Here is a 17,109-nt window from a genome sequence, read left to right as displayed (position 1 = left end):
CGCTTCGCCAGGTCTGAGGTGGCAAAGGAAGTCTAGCGTAAAAGGTAGCGTTCAGTACACTGCGCAAGTTAGTGAATTTGCGTAGTTTCGTCGCTAGCGAAGATTCGCCTGGCGTAAGGTTGCGAAGTAACACTAGCGAAACTACGCCAGCATTCTTAGTGAATTTGCGCAGTAGCGAAAATGCCAAACGCTATATATATTTATAAAAGTTATTTATAAAAACAATGGCTATTGAAAGCAGCATTTGCTTGACTTCTGCTTGTTACTAGTGATGGGCGAATTTATTCGCCAGGAGAGAATTCGCGATGAATTTGCCTGTTTTGCTGGAGGTTTTGACACTGGCGTCACAGTTTATTAGCCGCTGGCAACGATTTAGACACCGGCATCGATAAATGGACACCCATAGGGGCAAATTCACTAAAGGACTAAGCGCCTAACGCTAGCATTAATTCGCTAGCGTAGCGGATTTTCGTTAATTTGCCAATTCACTAACGGACACTGGCGTAAATTTGCGAGCGTTACTTCGCACCCTTACGCCTGGTGAATTTGCGCAATGGACGCAAATTCACTGACGCGCGCATATTTCTGAACGCTACCTTTTACGCCAGACTTCCTTCGCCACCTCAGACCAGGTGAAGCGCAATAGAGTAGATAGGGATTGCTTCAAAAAAAGTTAAAATATTTTCTAAATCCCAAAATACGCTGGCGTTTTATCTTTTTTTCTGGGTGATGCTGAAAAAGATCAAAAAATTTTTTTTGGGGCTCCCCTCCTTCCCCCCTACATTTCCTAACTCATGGCACCTTATCTATACAGTGGGCACATGTGTAGGGCAAAATAAACATTTTATTTGATGTTTTGAAGGTTTCCCAGGCTTGTGTAGTGATGCTTCATATACCTCCATTGTAACTTCAATTTGGCGCCGTATGCAAATTAACCATCGCTAGCGTAACTTTTCTTTGCTTGTCGAATTAACGCTAGTGCAACTTCGCAACCTTACGCTTCCCCTGAGCGCAACTTCGGATTTTAGTGAATTTGCCCCATAGACTTTAATGGGTGCCGGCGTCAACTTTGATTCCGCGCCGATTTTGATGCCGTGCATTGACGCTGGCGTCTAAATCCCAGTTTTGTTAATTTTTCGCCAGTTGCACGAATTTGCGGAAAATTCACGAAATTCATGGCAAATCGAAATGGGACAAATTCGCCCATCACTGCTTGTTACTATTTAAACAATGTTGCTAAAGTCTTAGTTCCCCAGCAGCAAAGACAGGTCTGTTAATCAGCCGCTTTGTCTTACATTGTATCCATAGTCTGAACCATCAGGGCAGAGAATAGAAAGGGACAGACACTGCTTTCAATAGCAAATACATATACAACTAACTTAACAACCATAGAAAAATTGTAATGAATGTATATTGCAAAGTTGCTTAGAATTGTGTTTTGTTTTATTAGGCAAAAACTTTTTTTGGGGGGTTTCCATTCCCTTTAATAATAAATAACGATACTAGTGTTGCTAAGAAACAGGAAATAATATACGTGCTAAAAATTAATTCAAAGGGAAAACAGACCCCCATTTTTGAAATGAGCTTTTTTCAATTGGGATTATGGAAAAAAGGTGCAGAAATACCAATCCAATTAAAGGCACTACCTAAGTATACTGAAGTCCAATAAGAAAAGTAAACTATACTAAGTGAGAAAACCTCACAGTTCATCCCAGACTAATGGTGCATATGATACAAGAAAAATGAAAAGATATGTGAGTCTTCCCAAAAATAACAAAAAGAGTTTTAGAAATACAAAAACATTTATGAGTACATGAAAGACAAAAGCCTAACGCGTTTCGTGCCTACTGGGGCACTCACCTTTGGCCACGCCCACTCAAGGTCATCACTGGATATTATTTCCTTGTGTTAAGAAAATGATTTCATGAAGATTTTCCCAGAGCTGCAATATAAATTCATTACCAACATAAAACAATAATACAACCCATTCACACTTTTAGGATTCATATGTCTCTCCATGGCCCATGTTTACAAAGCAAATATATACAGGTATGGGACTTGTTATCCAGAATGCTCGGGACCTGGGGTTTTCCGGATAAAGGATCTTTCTGCAATTTGGATCTTCATACCTTAAGTCTACTAGAAAATTATATAAACATTAAATAAACCCAATAGACTGGTTTTGCTTCCAATAAGGATTAATTATAACTTAGTTGGGATCAAATACAAGCTACTGTTTTATTATTACAGAGAAAAAGGAAATCATGTTTAAAAATTTGGATTATTTCATTAGAAAGGAGTCTATAGAAGACGGCCATTCCATAATTCAAAGCGGATCCATATCCTCACAGGTAGAAAAGAGAGCAGCAAAACATGGATTTTTTGCTATTGCACCCAAATGACACCTGTTGTTCTGTGCAAAGGTCACTTTGTCAGGAAGGTTATTGTGGCTGCAGCAAACAGAGCATGTAAGGACTAGAGGAGGAAATAAATATTTTAATGATAAGGAGGGGAAACCCTGGAATAAATGTTTTCTCTGGAAGGAGTCTTGCTAGACTGGGCGTTCCACCACTGATGTCACATGTGCCTGATAATCCATAATAAAGCAGCTCTCTGTTCCTTGGTTTGCACACATACAGCACAGATACCCACGGCTGTAACATGTCTGAAGCACATGCAAGTGGTGCCCGGCATCCAGTGGAAGCCACAGCTATTGGGATTCTACAGCATGGACGTCTCAAGGTAGCCTTGGATATGTGCTTAATGGGCTGCTACCTCATATATGGCTTGGGGTGGACAAAGAGCTTGCACTCTACGCTAAACCCAATGCAAGTGGATATTACTAAATCATCTTTGACCTCTTCTCGCTAATTTCTCTTGGTGGTGGGTGGTGGGGGTTTAAATCAGGGGATAAAAAGATGAGGTGGCAGCTCTACATAGTCATCTCATGTCTTTCTGCTTCCCTCTTCTCTACAAAAACAGCCTCCAGTCATCTACAGAATGCAAGCTCTTCAGGCAAATGCTGCAAATAATATTTGATTGATAGTTTGTGATTTTTGCTTCATTCATTTTGTAATATGGCATTGTGGTCAATGGCAAGTGTTTGCTTTACATAACCTTGGTACCGTTCACTAAAATGGGACTCCAGTTTCAGAATCACTTCTGGACTGGGTTTTCCTGTAAATGAGTAGGGAAAGTCCAGTGCCCCATGTCCCTTGGTTCCACAAAGAAGATGGTCTCAGCTGCTATTTAGGATTTTAGAATCAGAACTATTTAAGGGTACACGGCTTAAAGACATTGGAGAAAGTGTAGGGTTCTCATTGTCAGGGTGAGACTGGCCTGCAATAATACCAGAGGATCTATCAAGTGGACCCCATCCTAGGCTAATTCAATAACTATTAGACCCTAAGTTTTGAAGGTTTGCCCTCAATATCAGGCTATCTTTTGAGTCCGAGGATACCCAGTCTAACACTGGCTGCTGTTATGGATATTGAATTCAGTATTTCTGGAGATAGCATGATTTTTGCATCAGTGTTTGGTATGTCTGAATATGACGAGACATTGTTAGTAACTCTACCTATTTGTATCCTTCTAGCAAAATATGTTCTCCATCCTGTGGTCCGACCACAATGAGATCTTGATTTACCGGTCATTTGAAGATTTCAAGAAGCTGAATGTAAGTTTAAGAAATGCCCTACCTTTGTTTACTTACATGATTAATAGTATTGGCTGGATGTTACCAGACTGCAACTCTCAGGCAGGACAGGCAGAGGGATGCTAGTTCTTAGTTTTGGAGCACCAAAGGTTTTCTATCCCTACTCTGTGAAAAAAAAATACATTTTGCATAGGGACCCCTACCATGTGATGCCACTCTTAGATTCCCATGAGAAACGGCACACAGGTTGGCAACCAGACACTCGACAACAAGCAAAACATTTAACATTGCCCTACCATTTCCTTGATTGTTCTTCCCCTGGACCTTAGAAAATGACAATTATTTTTTGGCCTCCTTTTCTTCTTATAGAGAGAACTAAAAAAGAAGTTCCCCCTTGAAGCTGGATTGTTCCGGAAGTCTGATAGTGCTCTCCCAAAACTAAAAGGTAAGATTGAACTCATTGCACCTCTACAATTCTGTTTCATCTCACCTTGCAAAATAATGGCTAACACAAAGGTTATGATGTGGTTAAGAGGTGGTTCTTCTCTGGTGGTTTCAGGCTTTGTCAGAGAACCACAGCATCTCCTGGTAGGCAAAGGCCCTAGGAGGCCCCAGTCTAGGAGAACTGCAATCAGCTGATACTTATTTCCAACATGGACCTATGTAAAAAACATCTATCATTTGGCACCATCAATATCTATTGCTATAGGGCCAGGCTCTATGTTGAGTCTGCGAAGAACTAGTCCAACATTTGGTGGTTTTGATGTTTCAGTGTTAGTAAATAGCAGAATCTTGCAGATATAAAAACTACAATGGTTAAAGCCATTGCCTATATCTCAACCACACTGATAGTTATAGTAGAACTTCAAGGACGCATGAAACATGATAAGATGGAATATACAGATTTGATGGACCTCAGCTTATGCCCATTCTCCTACATATAAACTTAAATCTGTTGCAGAAGTCCCAATTCCCCAGATCCTCTTCAATGACATGATGGTTTGGCACCTCCACAACTTGGAACCACTAATGTTCTTATTTATGGTGTAAAGTTATATAGGGGATCCGTGAGTTGTGTGATTCGATGTCCTGTTAAAAAAGATAGCTAGAACTTACACTGTAAAGCTTGATATGACCAAGATAAATGTCTGACCCCCCCTCCCCTCCAGATGTCCCAATTTTCAGAAAAAACAGGAGTACGAATCGTTTCATCGAGAGACTTCGGCTCCTGGAGAAATATTCCCAGGAACTGCTGAGAACGGATGGGAAAATCTCAGAATGTGACTTGGTCATGACATTTTTTACTCCTACGAATAACGATCTGAATCCAAACTTTCCAGAAAACAGGTCAGTTGGCAAATATACCCCCCCCATAAGTGTCAGAGTCTTATATCAACTGTGATCAGAACAGGAAATAATTTAGATTAATTTGCCTTTCATCTAACATTGCACAATGCTAGATTCCATGAATGCTCATTATTTAAAGGGGAACTATCGCAAAAGTTAAAATTTAATATAAGCTTCAGTATACTGATATAAGAAACTTATTAAATACGATCAATTAAATATTCTGCACTGTTTCTGAAATAATTACGTTTATCTTCACTATTCCTCTCTCATCATCTGTTTCTCTTCGTTCTCTCTTCATGCAGCAGTTGGGATATTCATTGACAGTTAAGCTGGCCATAGATGTAAAGATTTTTAGAAGATCTTTTCATTATCGTTAGACCAAGCTTTTCTTGAAACGATCTACAGGGGCCTTTAGATCCAATATATCTTATAGGGGGCTCCTTTTGCCTAGAAGATGTATTAGAGCTCACTCTATTAAAATCACCAGATATTATGTCTCTCTATATACAGAATTTGTGCAAAAGGCAGTTATTTTGTTAGATTTTGTTTGTACTGGAATCAGTTATTTGAGTGAGCTCTAATACATCTGTTAGGAAAGGAGCCCCCTTATAAGAAATATTGGATCATTCATCTGACACCCAACTGCTGCATGAAGAGAGAATGCTGAGAGAGATGCTAAGAGAGGGATAGTGAACATAAACGATTATTTCAGAAACATTATTTGTATTTACTAAGTTTCTTATTTCAGTATGAGGAAGCTCATATTAAATTTTTATTTTTCGCGATAGTTCCCCTAAAACTTGCTTTGCTCCTTCCTGAGCATGTAGTACTTCTCTCTTTCTGAATATCATGGAGTGAAAAATCAGGTTTTGTAAAGTCTATGGTTGCAATCTGGCTATTAGTTTATTGGCTTGGCCGGTATAAAAAATATATTGTAAATAGAGAAGAGGCTAAATATGTATTCATTTTATTATTGTGTTATTATCTTTTTATTGAGATCTTCCCAATTGGTTATTCCACAAACTAAAATAAATGTTTCCTGTTCTTTGGTTGCTATGAGTTACTAGTCCTGGTACACACTGTTCTAACATCGCCCTATTAGTGTCAGTAAATGTTACTGGCCTCTAACGTAGAATGAAGGGTTCAAGCTGGGTGTTGTAGGTGAGCAAGACTTGTTGTACAGTAGGGGTCCTCAAACTATGGTTTGTGGGCTGGATATGGCCCTCCAAGGTTATTTACCCGGCCCCCGGCTAGTTAGTTTCGCAGGGCCGCCATTAAGGACTGCACTGGGGGGGGACAAATGTCTCTATGGCTTCTATATGTTAAGGGGGGCCCGGTCGTGCTGCGTTTCCTGGATTAGCCGGGCTCCACTTGAACTGCCAAAGGAGCCGAGCTGCGCCGAAGAAGGAGCTGAGCTGTGCTGAACAATTTCTTTTTTAAAACTTTTTTTGCAATACAAATAAGATATGTGCAGTGTGCATAGAAATTCATTCATGTTTTTTGTGGCTCCCCAACAGTCTGAGGGACCTTGCACTGCTTAAAAAGTTCGAGGACCTCTGGTGTTATGCCTGGCTGATGTTGATATAAATTATTCCTACTATTCCAGCTTGGTGATCATGACCTCCGATGCCAAGGATCAGAAAGAACAACAGAAGCAGTTGCCTGCAGCTCCAACCATACACCCCATTGTATTCCAGCAGTACACGTGCATGGAAGACTATGAGACCAAAGACACCAAGAATCGATCATTCAAAGTCAAGCGCCATGAGCTTGTGGGTGTCTTAATCAAGGAGAACTCAGGTAAGGAAGCCATGACTGATCCCTTACCATGTTGGAAGATCACAAGTTCTTATATGTATTTTGTGGGTCAAGGAAGGTAAAGCAACTCAAAAGTAGTGACATTTCAAAAAGGTCTACAATAGTTGGATTCACAAGGAAACACCACCTGGAGTCTTTTATCTTGCCCTGGCCTGAGGGTTCCATAAGCAACTTCTTAAAGCTGGCTAAATATAGGTCTCTTTATTTTTTATGGGAGCATGTCAAACGAACTTTAGCTTGTGGTGCAGGATACAATTATATCTAAGTTTTGCCTACTACAAAAAGTAAACTACAAATCACTTGGGTGGCAAAGACATAACTAGGTGGCTTTCTAGCCCTAAACCTCAGAAATGCAGAGATGTTTGAGCCCTGTCTTTCAATGAAACTTGAGCAAGCCTGCCCAAAAATATACATCCACAGAGAATATTTTTCCACATAGCATTGATATTAGGGATGCACCGATTCCAGGATTCAGTTCGGGATTCGGCGAGGATTTGGCCTTTTTCAGCAGGATTCGGATTCGGCCGAATCCTTATGCCCAGCCGAACCGAATCCGAACCCTAATTTGCATATGCAAATTAGGGGCAGGGAGGGAAATCGCGTGACTTTTTGTCAGAAAACAAGGAAGTAAAAACTGTTTTCCCCTTCCCACCCCTAATTTGCATATGCAAATTAGGGTTCGGATTCGGTTCGGTATTCGGCCGAATCTTTAGCAAAGGATTCGGGGGTTCGGCCGAATCCAAAAAAGTGGATTCGGTGCATCCCTAATTGATATCAATTTGATATGTAGACAAAGGTAAACCACCTATAGTTCCTTGTTTGATATTTCCACTCTAGGTTGGTGGCTGGTGGAGAATGAGGAGAAACGTTTGGCTTGGTTTCCAGCTCCATACCTCAAAGATGTTGATAACAGTGAGGGCACAGACTCAGGAACATATTCAGAAGATGAAGGTAGGTCTTGATTTTATGGAAGGTCGTAGATATGGGCCTATGTTATTCCTGGGGTTGCATTTGTTATATGTCCTACTTTTATATTCTTCCAGGAACCCTTTATTATGCAGCTAGAGCTTACGAAGCTATGGACTCTGATGAAGTTTCCATTACTGTCGGTGTCCTTGTGGAGGTCATAGAGAAGTCAAACAATGGTTGGTGGCTGATCAGGTGAGAATATAATTGATATTCAATTTCTATGGTAGTGTCACCATCTTGACTCTAATTCCTAGGGATTCCTTGCTCTAACCTGAGCCAGCGCATGCACCCTAGTAAATGTTCTGACTATATGGCCTTCAAAGCCCACCACAAGTCACAAAGCAGGAGAATGGCAATAAAATGGAAGAATGTACATTTCCTAGTCTACAAAACCAGTGTTGAGCAAATAAATCTGTTTTATCATTTTGTTGACCAATTATTGTTTTATTACCAGGTATAATGGAAAAGCAGGTTACGTCCCATCCATGTATCTCAAGCCATATCGTACTTATCAGCAGCTACAAATCATGACCAGCCAAGGGAAATTCACATCTACCCCAAACTTGTTCAAGGCAGCCAGCAATTTGTTCTTGAACAGGGTGACAGAGAGCAGTAATCTGCCAGAGTCATCAGGTACAGGCAGAAATGCCAACCCAACATCAAGAATCCCACTAATGTTGGACAGAAGGAAATCTCGGTCTCTCTATGGGCTTCCATCAAGCATGCAGAGAACATCTCCATCTCTTGCCAGTGGATTAGGGAGTGAATCAAAGGGTCTCGGAGGGGGAAGCACCCAAACTCTTAACACAGACGGGAAGGACAAATCAAAGCAGAACACAATAGAGCTGGATTTCAAGCAGCTGCCAACCCAGCAGCAACAAATCACATCAGAACCACCCACTACCAGTTATACCAGTTATACCAGTTATACCAGTTATACCAGTTATATACCACATACCCCATTAATGCCCCAGCGTCCAAAGCCTCATGAGATACTCCACAGATGCACCACTGTGACAAAACAAGCTCTTCAAAAAAACAGTGAACCCACATATAACTCTGTTGTAGCCAAATAGATCAGCTAAGACCCATCTCTCCTAATCTTAACATACAACATATGGTCAAAAGTATGTGGACACCTGCCAGTCCAATATCTTATTCCAAAACCAAGGGTATTAATATGAAGCTATCCCTGCCTTTATTGCTATAAACTTTATAAGCCTCTACTCTTCTGGGAAGTCTTTCTTCTAGATGTTGGAACATTACTGGTGGGATTTGCTTCCATTCATACATGTGGGGCTGGGCACTAATGTTGGGGGTCATGGCTAGCTCATAGTTAGGGTATGATGTAGAGGCACCAGTGTCGTTAATAATGGGTGTGGCTTAAATAGCTAATTCCAATAACTAGAAGGGGTGTCCTCATAATTTTGTTCACCCAGCAGCAACTCCATTATTTATAGAACAGGTCTCCTGGGCTGGAGAAACCCTTATACTTGGAACACTTCAGTTACAGTTTTATTATTGTATTTAAAGAATCATGTCAAAAAACTTTTAACTAAAAATAAAACTTAGGTATGAAGTCTTTGCATTTAATATATTTTTCTGTAAATGTTCAGGAAAACCTGTTGGCAAATTTGTGTTAAGTTTTAAGTTGGGTGGCGGCCATGATTGCTCTGATACGAATTCTGAAGGCTCTGATGGAACAGTGTCTTGTGTGGTTGAGTCATAAAGAAAAAGCATATTCGTTTTTCATACTTTTAAAAGGAACGCACAGAGGTCATTATACTGTCCCTTTAAGTAACAACAAATTGCCATTATATATTTGCCTTAATATGATGTTTTTAAAGTACAATAATGTACATAATATGGATTTGTTGTGTTGGAAAGAAGTAAATGTTTTTAATTAATTATTATGGGTACCTATCGCTCTCTAGTACAGATGTAGAATGGTAACTAAAAGAGGAAATGTTAATCAGGACATATATACAATATTAAAGATAAAGATTAAAGTATTAACAGATATTTGTTGTCACATTATACTTCTCTAAGAACAGAAAGGAAATGACTTTTTGCACCTCTTCAAAGGGGAACTAAAGCTTAATGTATCTGTATCACCCCAAATGGTACCACAGCCCTTTAGCAGTGAAGATCTGTGTCTCAAAATATGAACCTATTGCTTTGCATCTTCTTTTTCTGGGCTGGTCACTTCCCTAAGCTTACTCTTAGGGGCAGATTTATTAAAGGCGAAGGAAAGGTTAAAACTAAGTAATCAGAAAGGTCCACCTAAATACACCATTAAACCCTCATATTAATGCTGTTCTGAGTCCTCTGTCAAAAGACATTTCTTTCCTTCTATTGTGTACACATGGGCTTCTGTATCAGACTTCCTGTTTTCAGCTTAAACCTCCAGGGCTAGGGCTTGAGCATGCTCAGTTTGCTCCTCTCCATCCCATCCCTTCTCTGCTGTAATCTGAGCCCAGAGCTACAAGTGAGCAGGGAGCAACTCAGGCAGGAAGTGATGTCACACCAAGCTAATACTGCAGCTCCTATCCTAAACAAACAGAGAGCTTCTAGAGCTTTTTACTCAGGTATGGTAAAACATTCTACAGAATAAATATAGCATTAGAGTTTTAAAAAAAATTCAAATTAGATTTTCGCGATTTATCATATTCTGGCCCTTTAGGAATTCAGATTTGACTATGCACCACCTAAAACCTGCCGAATTCATGTATAAGTCAATGGAAGAGGTCCAGTGAGCAATTTGGAGATGTTTGTAGCCTTCCTGACATTTTTTTCAGAGAAAAAAAATCAAATAGTGTTTGGTCGAATTCGATTTGATTAAAATGAGTCCGCATTTAGATAATTGACTTTTCTCTTAAATAACCCCCCCAGTCGAATTTCAAGTATCTTCGAATTTAAAGGAGAAGGAAAGGCTAAACCCTTGACGTAATGCTGCTCTGAATCCTCTGTCAAAAGAAACACCACATTTCTTTCCTTCTATTGTGTACTCATGGGCTTCTGTATCAGACTTCCTGTTTTCAGCTTAAACCTCCAGGGCTAGGGCTTGAGCATGCTCAATTTGCTTCTCTCTACCCTCCCTGCTGTAATCTGAGCCCAGAGCTATTAGTGAGCAGGGAGAGACTCAGAAGTGATGTCACACCAAGCTAATATGGCAGCTGCTATCCTAAACAAACAAAGAGCTTCTGGAGCTGCAGAATAAATATAATGTTATAGCTTGCACTGCTGGGCTAATCTATTATCAATAACTGCTTCTGTAACTTTCCTTCTCCTTTAAGGGAGTTTAAAAAAAATCACATGAATTCGACATTCAACCTTTGATAAATGTGCCTCACCATATACAGTATGAATATATAAAAGTCGTGAAAACAAGGCTAATTAGTCATTACTAAGCTTATCTTCTCAACAGCATCTCAGCGCACACTGAGCATGAGCAGTGCCACTGACACTCACAGGATGGCCCAACAAGATCCAAGATGGGGAGCAGCTGTTAACACATAAACAATAAGTTTCAAATAGACTGACCACTGTGGCCTGAATGTTCTGTTATAAAGATAGCAGGACGTCAGCAGTAAAGCATGGCAGGACTGCTGCTTGTGAGCACATGGAGGGGATGTTACTAAAGCACAAAGGCCACATTTTCAAATACTAACAACCCGTAGGTACTTATCCCTGGTTTCTCACACCCACGAGTGTCCCAGGTCCGCTGGTATTGATCTTTGAACATAAGGAAATAAAAAGATTTCAGAACACAAGGAAGTAAATGAAGGTATAAGACTTGTTTACCCTGTATGACTCATAAAGCGGGGCCTTTTATTTACATTATATCATGTTGATAAGAAAGTATTAGTTAATGACTGATCTTGGTTCTTACTGGGAGCAGGAGTGGCCACACTACTAGCAAACAAGCTCTACTGTAGACTTTATAGGGATGTTAACTGTGGCAAGCAGCCATATGCCACATTAGATTGCCCCTTTTCTGTTTCTCAAAAAAGCAAACCAATTTTTTTAATTTAATTTTGAAATCTGACATGGGGCTAGACATATTGTCAGTTTCGCAGCTGCCCCCAGTCATGTCACTTGTGCTCTGATAAACTTCAGTCATTCTTTACTGCTGTACTGCAAGTTGGAGTGATAGTGATAGCGGACTTTGATTATAAACGTTAATTGGAGAGGGGAAAACATATAATGATATAAGAAAATGATGCTGCTCAGCTAAAAAAATTATAATGTAGAGTGAATTATTTGCAGTGTAAACAATGTAATTTAGAAATAAAAACTACATCATAAAAATAATTTTTTTCATCAATTTGAGAGTTTTGACCATAAAAAAAATTAGAATTTTCAATTTGACCCTTGTTAAATCTGCCCCCTAGTCTGCACAGTGTGAGCCAGCAGGGCAGCAGTTCTGTATGGTTTTACACAACGGCAGTAACAACAGAACAGATGAAATTAGGGAACATTTTATTAAATCCTTAAAATAAATGTACCACTCATATTGCACGAGTTATAGGCACAGCAGGGTGGTATAGTCTGGAAAAAGGCAGACACAGTCCTCATACTATGATCACCAACAGGTTAGCTACAGGCTGTACATACTGGAACCAAACACAATCAGATTGTCTGCAACAGACTTCCCAGGATCCTAGTGCTCTGGTCATGTGACCTTTTGAGGTTAGTAACGCGGAGGCCACAGATATACTTTGTACAGTGTGTTGGGGGTTCCAAGGGAGCTCAGCCCTGCACTTAGGGGAATTTGTGCTTCACCGGAGCAGGAGCAGACTTTGTAGCAATAAATCCGAGTGCCTTGTCTTCTGCTGGCAAATCAGTTAGTTGCATGTGCTGCCACATAAAGTCCACAAACATGGAGGCCTGGAGCAGCCTGCTCATCTGCTGCATGTGTCGCTCTGCATCAGGAGAGATCGAGAATATTAATGCTTCATCATAATTAATGCTTTGTTACCACAATTCAGCATGAACAGCCCCTAAGTTTGCTCATAGTCTGTACAGAGAGATCCCATAAATCTATGGCAGCATAGGTATTCCCTGTACTAAGCACAATTCAGCAGGAACAGTCCCCTAAGTTTGCTCATAGTCTGTACAGAGAGATCCCATAAATCTATGGCAGCATAGGTATTCCCCTGTACTAAGCACAATTCAGCAGGAACAGTCCCTAAATTTGCTCATAGTCTGTACAGAGAGATCCCATAAAATTATGTTAGCATAGGTATTCTGGTGAATTATGTGTTATGACCCTTCAGAATAACCCATTGGGTGGCTGGGGATGCTGGGAGTTTTCCAACATGTCTCATTAATAGTTTTTGGTTAAAAAAAAGGAGATTTTGTGTACTCAGCGTTATCTCTTTCTCTTCAGTCGCTTGGGGGACACAGGGACAGTGGGGTATAGCTGGTACTTCTAGGAGGCAGGACACAACCATGGGTGTCCGCAGAAAATTTTCCAGGGTGGGGCAAGGAGGCATCTGTGGGCGGGCCTGTGAGATAGGTGGGTGTGTCACTGCCATCAGGGGGTGGAGCTATGCCACGGCGATCAGCCGATCGCCAGGTCAATCAAGGGAATCCTGCACAGTTTCCCTAATTTGAAAAACCATCCAGGAAGTTTTGACCCGGGCAACCCTTCAAAATACCGGTGGCAAGTTCATGTATAAATACCCCCAGAACTCACAAACAGATGGCACAGGGGCACGTACATGCATAAATACCACCAGAACTCACAAACAGATGGCACAGGGGCAAGTACATGTATAAATACCCCCAGAACTCACAAACAGATGGCACAGGGGCACGTACATGCATAAATACCACCAGAACTCACAAACAGATGGCACAGGGCAAGTACATGTATAAATACCCCCAGAACTCACAAACAGATGGCACAGGGGCAAGTACATGTATAAATACCCCCAGAACTCACAAACAGATGGCACAGGGGCAAGTACATACATAAATACCCCCAGAACTCACAAACAGATGGCACAGGGGCAAGTACATACATAAATACCCCCAGAACTCACAAACAGATGGCACAGGGGCAAGTACATACATAAATACCCCCAGAACTCACAAACAGATGGCACAGGGGCAAGTACATACATAAATACCCCCAGAACTCACAAACAGATGGCACAGGGGCAAGTACATACATAAATACCCCCAGAACTCACAAACAGATGGCACAGGGGCAAGTACATACATAAATACCCCCAGAACTCACAAACAGATGGCACAGGGGCAAGTACATACATAAATACCCCCAGAACTCACAAACAGATGGCACAGGGGCAAGTACATACATAAATACCCCCAGAACTCACAAACAGATGGCACAGGGGCAAGTAACAGTAACTCACACACTCGATCTGTAACTGACTCTCTTGCCCGGCTGGGCTGCAGCCTCACTAAATCCACCCCTCCCCCAAGACAAGCACCGAGCAGTTTTACTCACAGTTCATGACATCATGCAGGAAATCCAGACCAGGTTAGGCAGCAGTGTTGAAGGGGAATGCCTGGAGCCATGCTTTCAGTTTGTTTACCGGCTCCCTCTCCCTCCCCGCACTACACTAAACTCCAGTCACGGGGAGGGGAGGGCGGAGTTTAGAAACGGCTTCACAGAGTCTACAGTGAAGCACTGTAGGTGCCGCCCCCCAATCATGACGCCTTGGTAGGAAACTCTGGATGCTGAGAGGGGGGAGGGATTTTTGCACGCTGCGGGCAAATTAATGGATATCGGCCCGCATTTGGCCCGCGGGCCGTAGCACAGTCCCAGGGGGGGGCACTGCCCCCTCTTGCCCCCCTCTGTGGACGCCCATGGACACAACTAGTAAAAACTGGTTCCTCCTCCACTGGCTATACCCCCAATAGGCGGAGATCTACTCAGGTTATAACAAAGTGAACAGGAATATAACCTTAATAATAAAAACTTATAAGAACAAAACCGTAACATGTCTGACGGAGAAAAAGACAGCCTCAATCCAGGGAGGGAAGCCTTGTGTCCCCAAAGCGACTAAAGAGAAAGAGATTTAATGTGAGTACACAAAATCTCCTTTTCTCCAGGTCTGCTTGGGGACACAGGGACAGTGGGGACGTACCAAAGCTGTCCCTCAAAACCCTGGGTGACAGAGTGAGGCCTATGTGGAAACAACCACTGCGGCTTGAAGCACCTTTCTGCCGAAGCAAGTGTCAGAAGCTGCAAAGGTATCAGAATTGTAAAATTTGGAAAAAGAGTGGACAGAGGTCCACGTAGCTGCTTTGCACAGCTGTTCTGCTGTGCAAAGGACATACTCATCCCTCCAGAAGGAAGGATTAGAAGTGCATCAGTCTTCCGGATCTCCTTAATCTGTGAAGATAGAATTTTAGAGACCGAACCGGATCCAGAGAGTGTAGAGCCACCTCCTTGGGGTTGGACGGTGAAGGGCAGAATGTAGGAACCGTTATTTCTTGGTTTAAGTGAAATTCTGAGACCACCTTGGGAAGGAAGGCAAATCTCAAGTATTTCTGATGGTGAGAGAAAATGGTTACATGCAGGTACACGTCCTTTATGTCTATGGAGATCAGAAACTGCCAACTGCAATGACCGACCTGCAAGACTCCATTTTGAAGCGTCGGGGGCGAATGAGCTTGTTCAATTCCTTTAAGTCTAAGATGGGACGGACTGACCCGTCCTTTTTGGGTACCACAAAGAAGTTTGAATAGTATCCCTTGAACAGTCTCTTGAAGGTACTGGAGTGATCACCTTTGAGAGGAGGAGTTTGGAAATTACATTTTGAAATGCTGCTCTCTTGTCTGGCTCTACCGGAAGTCTGGACATGAAAAAGCGATGGGGAGGTTCTGTAGAAAACTCTAGGTGATAACCTCGAGTCACAACTTTGTGGATCCAGGCATCCTGAATGAGTGTGAGCCAAGCGTCGATGAACAGACTTAGCCTTCCCCTATTGGTGGTGTGGTTGGAGGCGTGATGACACAGCCATGCCGATGTAGACTTGTCCCCGGACTTAGGAGTGTGCTTCTTGTTGTGCCAGGCTGGACTTTGTTTTTTTTCAAAGCATCCCTGTGCCATGAAGGATTGTCTCGGGGGAGAGGATTTTGAGCCTTTTATTTGGGGGCCTCGAAAAATCCTTACCCGAGCCTTGGGTTGTGGTAGGTGAGTACTTTTCCCCCTGTAGCTTGGCTGATAATTTTGTCCAAATCAGGGCCAAAAAGGAGCTTACCCTTACTGATGACTTGAGCAGCGTCTAAGGTAGCATGGTAAATATAGTCATTTGCCTCCTTTATATGAGAGTAGATAGCGTTGAGAAGAGAATCAGACCAGGATTGAATGGCTCTGCTCACCCAGGCCGTTGCTAAAACAGGGTGCAGGGAGGTGCCTGAGGCCAAGAAAAGAGACTGCAGAAGGCTCTCTCGTTTCTTGTCCATGGAATCCTTGAATGAGGAGTGGGTGGATCACCTTTATGTTAACCTTTATGTTAACCTTTAGTATGTTATAGAATGGCCAAATCTAAGCAACTTTTCAATTGGTCTATGGATTATGGTTTTTGAAGCTTCTTATGAGTCTTTCCAGCTTTCAAATATGGGTCTCTGACCCCTTTTAAAAAAAACAAAGGCTCTGTAAGGCTACAAATGAATTGTTATTGCTACTCGTCTTTCTATTCAGCCCCTCCTATTTTTTATATTCGTCTCATCCAAATCAATGCATGATTGCTAGGCTACTTTGGACCTTAGCAACCAGATAAAAACAACTCAAAAACCACAAATAATAAAAAATGAAAACCAATTGCAAATTGTCTCAGAATATCACTCTCTACTAGTGATGGGCGAATTTGCGCTAAATTCGCAAGACGCCGGTGAAAATTTTTTGTGACGCGGGCAAATTTTTTCGGGCGAATTTTTGCGGGCATTACGAATTTATTCGCTAGCGGCGAATGGCGCAAATTCGCACCTGGTGAATAAATTCGCCCATCACTACTCTCTACATCATACTAAAAGTTAATTTAAAGGTGAATAACCCTTTAAGTTAAGACCTGTGCCAAAGATGGGGACGCTGTCTGTAAATTGTGTACCAGAAAAAAACCATGTGTGTAACTAATTCAGCCAAATCAGAAGGAGTGACATGCAGAAATACAGTATTTATTTCATATCAAAACTAAAGGCAGCACCCTCACAATTAATAAATATGTAATACCACAAGTAATAAAAAATAAGTTCACAAGTTCACCTAAAAACCAATGAAAACAGCTTTTTGGCCCTTGCCCCCCCCCCCCCCCCCCACTAAGGATAATCTTGTC

At 41.7% G+C, this 17,109-nt stretch overlaps 1 protein-coding gene and 1 long non-coding RNA gene across 2 annotated transcripts; one reads left to right on the top strand and one right to left on the bottom strand.

Annotated features, from left to right (window-relative positions):
• The first annotated feature begins 2,398 nt into the window (after nt 1-2,398).
• On the top strand, nt 2,399-9,371 carry noxo1.S (NADPH oxidase organizer 1 S homeolog). The gene is made up of 8 exons (XM_018237884.2): nt 2,399-2,742; nt 3,596-3,676; nt 4,025-4,100; nt 4,825-5,002; nt 6,612-6,805; nt 7,661-7,774; nt 7,867-7,984; nt 8,247-9,371. The coding sequence occupies exons 1-8, from the start codon at nt 2,662-2,664 to the stop codon at nt 8,866-8,868; spliced, it is 1,464 nt and encodes a 487-aa protein (XP_018093373.2). The 5' UTR covers nt 2,399-2,661; the 3' UTR covers nt 8,869-9,371.
• A 2,886-nt stretch (nt 9,372-12,257) lies between these two features.
• On the bottom strand, nt 12,258-14,760 carry LOC121398877. Its single transcript, XR_005964567.1, has 2 exons — nt 14,274-14,760; nt 12,258-12,717 (listed from the first exon to the last, which is right to left on the bottom strand). It is a non-coding gene; the product is annotated as an uncharacterized LOC121398877 (long non-coding RNA).
• Nucleotides 14,761-17,109: the final 2,349 nt, after the last annotated feature.

The sequence above is a fragment of the Xenopus laevis genome, chromosome 9_10S (genome assembly GCF_017654675.1).
Source record: "Xenopus laevis strain J_2021 chromosome 9_10S, Xenopus_laevis_v10.1, whole genome shotgun sequence".
NCBI lineage: Eukaryota > Metazoa > Chordata > Amphibia > Anura > Pipidae > Xenopus > Xenopus laevis.
This window is presented reverse-complemented; position numbering and strand designations above follow the sequence as displayed.